Here is a 6338-nt window from a genome sequence, read left to right on the forward strand (position 1 = left end):
TTTTTGGTCCCAGTTTTCTCATCTGTAAAATGTAAGAAACGCTAGTTCTTCATCCCCAAACTGCTGCAAAGTATCCTCATAGAGGTGGGTGCTGAGAACCCGGGGTGAGTGGGAGGGCTCAGGGATGTGGCTGAGAGGAGGGGCCAGCAGAGAGCCAGGTCCCGGATGTCAAGGAGAAGGGATGCCAAGAGGGAAAGGATTCCTGAAGATGGCGAGCGCCATTCACTGAAGCATCCCAGTGGACTGCGAAGGGGAAGGGATCGGTGACAGGGCAGTGACCTGAGGGCAGAGAAGGGGGAAGCTCAGGGGAGAAGTGAGAGTTTAAGCAGCAATCCTAAGACAGGGAGGGTTGGACGGAAGTGGGACGTAAGGAGGTAGGAAAGGGTCTTACAGGACAAGGAATAGCCTGTGCAAAGATTGGCACCAACGAGAGCTTGGCATTGTCAAGGAACCAGGCGTGGGCCCAGCGTATCCTCTTTGGTTCTCCCAGTTATGAAACCAGTCGAGGGGACCTCCCAAATCTACTGTCCTGGGAGCTGGGTCTGGGGTGAGGCTGTGAGTGGAACCAGGAGGCCCATCAGGGGGACAAAGATGCTTCATGGAGGAGCCAGCAGGGCTTGGGGTGGGATAAGGGGAAGGGCTGCTCCTGCTGCTGGGATTCTATGTGGCTAGACTATAACCAACGTGAGTGGTGGGCCGGGAGCAGTGGGTGGCAGGAGGCTTCCTCCTGAGGGCAAGTGGGGGATGTGAGAGGATTTAGAAAGAGAAACTGATGAGCGTTAGTGAGGAGAACAGACTAGAAGGAACGCGAGACAGGAGCTGAGGGAGGGACCCAGCATGAAGTCGGAGGGTAGAGGGTAGTCATATGAATGTGAACGGTGAAGGGATTAAAGATGTGTGTAGTGGCCGATTCACAGGTCTTGGTGATTGATACAATAAGGAGCCTAGAGACAAGGTGTCTGACCTAAAGAATCAGGACAATGCGTCCTGAGTCACCGGTCACTAACGAGCGCATCAGGTTCTTGGGACAGGGCACAGGAGGACACACTGGGAGTGGAGGCAATATCAGGAGCCCTCATACCTTGGCAGGGCTGGCCCTGAGCACTGGTTCTCCCCCATGGGTAGGGAGGGCCTCAACTGTCAGAACAATGAAACCAACGGTGCCCTGGGAGCCTCAGCTGTCGTAAGCCTGGCCTTCTTCTCCTGCTTCTGGATAACCGTCAAGTACAATTTGAAGATGAGGAAAAGCTTTCACACCAGCTACTCAGTGGCCCCGGGGCTTTGACTGAGCCGCATTCTTGGTTATATGCAGCTCCTGGGCTCAGGATCAGGCTCAAAGTGGCTGAACCTAGCATAGAAGTGGACACTCACTGTCTGTCTATCTCTCTCTACCTCTACCTCTACCTCTACCTCTACCTCTACCTCTACCTCTACTTCTACCTCTGTCTATCTCTATCACTATCTCCATCTCTATCTCTGTCTCTGTCACTGTCTCTGTTTCTAGCTCTACCTCTGTCTCTCTCTCCCCCTCTACCTACCTCTCTCTCCCCCTCCCTCTCCCTCCCCTTCTCCCTTTTCCTCCCTCTCCCTCTCCCTCTCTCTCTCCTTCTCCCTCTATCTCTCTCCCTCTCCCTCTCTCATCTCTATCTCTCTTTCTACCTCTCTCTCTCATCTCTCCCTCTCCCTCTCTCATATCTCTCTCTCCTCTCCTCTCTCTCTCTCTCTCTCTCTCTCTCTCTCTCTCTCTCTCTCTCTCGGCTGCAGTCCAGTCGGGCAAGTCTAGTCCCTCTCCGGGCAGAGCGGCCCTGTTACTCACACTCCCTGCTCCCTTCACCCTGTTCTGAGGGTGCGTGCTTTCCTTGACCGCCTGAAGCAGGAGCAGCCCTTCCCCTCAACCCCACCCAAGCCCTGCTGGCTCCTCCATGAAGCATCTTTGTCCCCCTGACAGGCCTCCTAGTTCCACTGTCCTCACAGCCTCACCCCAGACCTAGCTCCCAGGACAGCAGATCTGGAAGGTCCCCTTGATTGATTTTAGAACTGGGAGAACCAAAGAGGACACACGCTGGGCCAACCCCTGGTAAGAAAATCATCTTGAAAATTTCCCTGGTCTCCACTAGCATCCAGATAAGGCCCAATCCTCCTCTCCCCCCAGCTGCCCGCTCAGCCTCACCATCTCAGTTCACAGATGCTCACGAGAAGCCCACCAGGTGCCTGGTATGGTGATGGCTTGGTGTCACTGTGGCGAGGGTGGCAGATAGCTCTGCCTCTACCAGATCATGGTCTTGATGTGATGCATCAGGCGGTATGCACCCCTAGAGTTTCACACTGGCCCGACAACCTACATCTGACTAAGTGGTTCCTCCATGACCAATGTTCTTTCTGTATTAGCCTTCTGCCTACAAGGCCCAGCTCACTGGTTGTTCCTTCTACACAGCTTTTCCAAATCTCTTATTCAGAAGCACCCTCTCGGCACCCTGGGGCATCTCACCTGCATATCCACCTGAAGGGCCAGGCCTTGCTCCCCCATTCCACCCTTCTGTGAACCCCAAGGGCAGGGTCGTGGTCTGGTCTGCCCTCCCTGGGCCCCTGACCCAGGACTGGCACCCACAGGGCCTCACTATTGGCACACCCTCCCCTGCCTGGCAGCCAGCACCAGCCTGGGGCTAGTCCAGAACCTTCCATGCCTGCTGCTGTCCTGATAACGCCCAGTGATAGGGGAATTTGGGTCTTTCTGGAGAAAAGTTATGTAAAAAAAAAAAAAAGCTCTGAAAAGAGTCTGCAGCAGAACGAAGGGGAATTAAAACACTCCCTGGGAATTTCCCTAGCAGTGGGGGCCTGCGCATCCCAGTTAGGGTCATGGTCTGGCACCAGGAGCATCCGGCAGCCTTGGTAGCAAGTAGAGATGTTCCAAGGGACCCAGTAGCCAGAGGACACTCATCACAAGAAGGGCCAAGAGACACCTTCCCCTGACCCCGGAGAGAACAGGCAGTTATCCACGTCTCACAGACAAGAGGCATCTGTCCCTTCCCTGTGCGACACAGGTCAGCAGAGACATGTGTAAGGTTACCAAGGAAGGACAGAACCCAGTTCAGGCCAAGAGAGACAGTGTATTGAGGAGAAACTGCCGGGTTGGCTTTAAAGTAGAGACCAGCAGCTACTTAAAGTTAGAGTAGGAAATTGGGAGTTAGGATGTTCGTAGCTGCTTGGTACAAGTTAAGGTAGCAAGTCAGGGGTCCTGGGAAAGGGAGGTGGAATAGCTTTGCAGCCCTAACAGAGATAAGCAGAGTCGCAGCTGCTTTTTGATCATTTCTATGGCTGTTCTGGGGAAAGTGGGGGCGGGGGAGGGGGGAAGCAGCTCAGCCGCCCTGACAACAAGTACCTTCCTGCTTCCTCTGGGCACAGGCCCCTCTGAAGTGGATCCCAGGCTCCTTCCAGTTACAACGCTCCTGGCCCAACCCTGTCTTCTCTGATTTCAGGGGAATGACATGCCTATGGTGTCCCACAAGAGGTGTACCATGCCTCACTCTTCAGGAAAATGGCATCACGCATGCCCACAGACAGGAGGGCCACCTGGCTCACCCCTCAGCGGCATCATCCATCCCAGGTCAGAAAGAACAGCTCAGATAGGCAGGGCTGCGGCCTGACGAGGGACAGAATGCAGTAACAGGATCCTAAGAGACTCACAGGAAAGCTGGCCGGGCCATTTCAAGGGAGGACCCGCCTCTCCCCCCCCCCCCCCACCCGTCTTTCTCAGATCCAGGCATCTCAGATGGGGTCCCCGAGTCAGTCCAAGCTTTCCTCTACAGGTGATGAACCAAAGGCCAGATTACCTGTGAGCTGCCTGAGGTCACCCAGCTGGGTGATGAGAGTCTTGGGACAGGGAGGATGGTGCTACAAGCAGGGAGAGGGCTCCCCCGCCAGGACCAGAAGCAGCCCCCGGACTTGTGGGGGAGGAAGAACTTCCTGTCGGGGTCCCTTCAGTGCCCCCTCTCTTGCTCACTATGGGGCCTGAGTGACATGGTGCTCTGCACCACTCCTGGCAGAGTCTTCAACAAATGGCAGCTATTGGGAGCGTAAGGAGCTGCTAACTAGAAGATCGGCAGTTCAAATCCACTAGCTGCTCTGTGGGAGAGAGCTGGATAGTGTCCTCCCATAAAGACTCACAGGCCTGGAAATCTGAAGGCGAGTCGCTGCTGAGCGTGGTTGGGTTTGGTTGTTATTATTACTATTGATGTAATTTGAGAGCGAGGGAAGGCAGAGAGGAGCCATCACTCTGAGCTTCTCTGGTCACTCAGGGATAGGCTGGAGCCAGGCCTCGACCCCATGAAGCAGCGTCGGAGTCCCCTGAGGGTGGACACACACCTGGAGGCCAGCAGGGCATTCCCCTCTGTTTTAATAAACACCCCAAGCCACTTCCTGCGGGGCCCAGGAATGACCTGGGGCGGGGAAGCCCTGTGCAGGGTTTATGGAAAGTCCACGTTGCTGGGACTGGGCTCAGACAAGGCGCTGCCTAGGTGTAGGGGGCAGGGGGGCTCAGGCAGGGCTGCGGGCTCTCTGTTCTGGAAGGACTGTGCATCCAGAAAAATCTGGTTCCACATCCTCTAAACCAAGCGCTGTTGTGTCCACACATGGTGGACGCACGAGCGTTAGAGTGAGTGGGCCTGCGCTCAAAGGTGAAAAAACGGGGGGGCTGTTTTTTCGAAGTTGTCAGGCTTGCTTTTCAAGGCACCTCTGGGTGGATTCGAACCATTAACCAGCAGAGTTGTCCGCATCGCTCAGGCATGGTGACTCGAGTCTCAATGAATTCTGTGGTTGAGGCTCAGTTTGGGAGAGGACACACAACCACCCCAGACCTTCTCCCCGCCCAGATTCAGACGAAGTCTCTCGGCCTCCCTGCAGACAGCGCACACACAGCACAGCGGTGCTCCCAGCCCCGGGGGCACCACCACTGAGCCCCCAGCTGGTGCCCTCTGCTCCCACCAGGCCCCAGCGGGGCGGCACACACAATACAAGCTCATCAGCCTTGGAGAGATGAACTCAGGACAGGATGGAGACTTTGCAGTTCTGTTGCTAGAGGAACCAAGAAATGTTCTCTTGAAAAGGAGAAGTGTATCACTGTCAGAGCCCCTGACAGCCCACCTCTGTCCCCAGCGTGTCCCATTCTTAGGAAAGCCACAAACATTCCAAGATTGGATTTCTGCGAAACCAGAACTGGAAGGATGGGGGGGCAGGGAGGCAGAGGCGGGGCAAGAACCCCCCCCCCCAAGAAGTTAAATAGGTTGTCTGCACCCTTTTACTCTGCGTCCCCAGAGCAGAAGGCACCACAGCTCGGGCATCTCTTGGCTTTCAGCACCATGACCTCCCTGAGGATGCTGCTCCTGGCTGCCCTGCTCCTGGGAGCTCCTTGGCAGCACGCCCAAGCAGGTGAGAGTGCCCGGGAGGGGCAGCACGCCTGCTCAGTGGTCACTGGCTTCCCCTGCTCCACAGGGGAAGTTCTGCAGGTGTAGAACTGGGGAGAGGCATGAAAGGGGAAACAATGCCAGGGTGCAAGGCAGGTGCGCGGTGCCGGTGTGACATGGAAGTGAACATGTTCATGATAGCTTGTTTGCATGAGTTCTCGAAGGAGGGAGTTGGCACAGGAGGGCCGCTTTCAAGCACACGTGAAGAGAAGTGGCTGTCATTCTGTCGGAAAGAAAAGCATCAGAATAGGAGTCTAAGGGGCAAAGTGGTTTAGTGTCCTACACAGAAACAAAACTGCAGCCTTTGGGGTTATCTTCCCACTCGAGCAAATAAGAGGGTCACCCTGAAAATTCACTGTACGTCCCGCTATAACTGCAGCAGGCTGGGGAGTCTGTCAAGGCAGGCCATGGGTCTGGGGTAGGGGACTTCTTAGAAAACTCCCACGCAATATTAGATAAAGCCACCCTTCCTCAATGCCTCTATTTCCAGCTGGTGGGGAGTTTTTCTTAAACAAAATGAGTGGCCTCCATGTTGTTATCTGTAAAATGGGTTAGTGACAGTCCCTGTCACAGGTGTGCTGAGAAGACTGCAGGGCCTGCTTCACGGAGAGACCCAGCCCAGACCCCAGCCCACGGTGAGGGTGCGGTGGTCTGGGCTGTTAGCTGAGTGTGTGCTACATCTGCACACACATACCCCTAGATCCACAGGCAAACCCACGGTGCACACACAGGTACACTCACATTCCAACACACAGGTCATCTCACACACCCCTGCCACCCAATCACACATACACAGACTCCTGACTCCTCACATTCCCAGACACATACCCTATAACACATGGATCTCACACTCAGACCTTCCCCAATACACACACAGAC

General features: G+C 55.2%; 1 protein-coding gene across 1 annotated transcript in view; it reads left to right on the plus strand.

Annotated features, from left to right (window-relative positions):
- The first annotated feature begins 5354 nt into the window (after positions 1-5354).
- CCL17 (chemokine (C-C motif) ligand 17) overlaps positions 5355-6338 on the plus strand; it is a 3140-nt gene continuing 2156 nt past the window's right edge. Inside the window, exon 1 of the mRNA XM_006897142.1 lies at positions 5355-5424. Coding sequence (XP_006897204.1) covers positions 5355-5424 — 70 coding nt within the window. The remainder of the gene's footprint in view (positions 5425-6338) is intronic.

This window comes from Elephantulus edwardii, unplaced genomic scaffold, assembly GCF_000299155.1.
Source record: "Elephantulus edwardii isolate Elephantulus edwardi_28Jun2011 unplaced genomic scaffold, EleEdw1.0 scaffold00201, whole genome shotgun sequence".
Taxonomy (NCBI): Eukaryota; Metazoa; Chordata; class Mammalia; order Macroscelidea; family Macroscelididae; genus Elephantulus; species Elephantulus edwardii.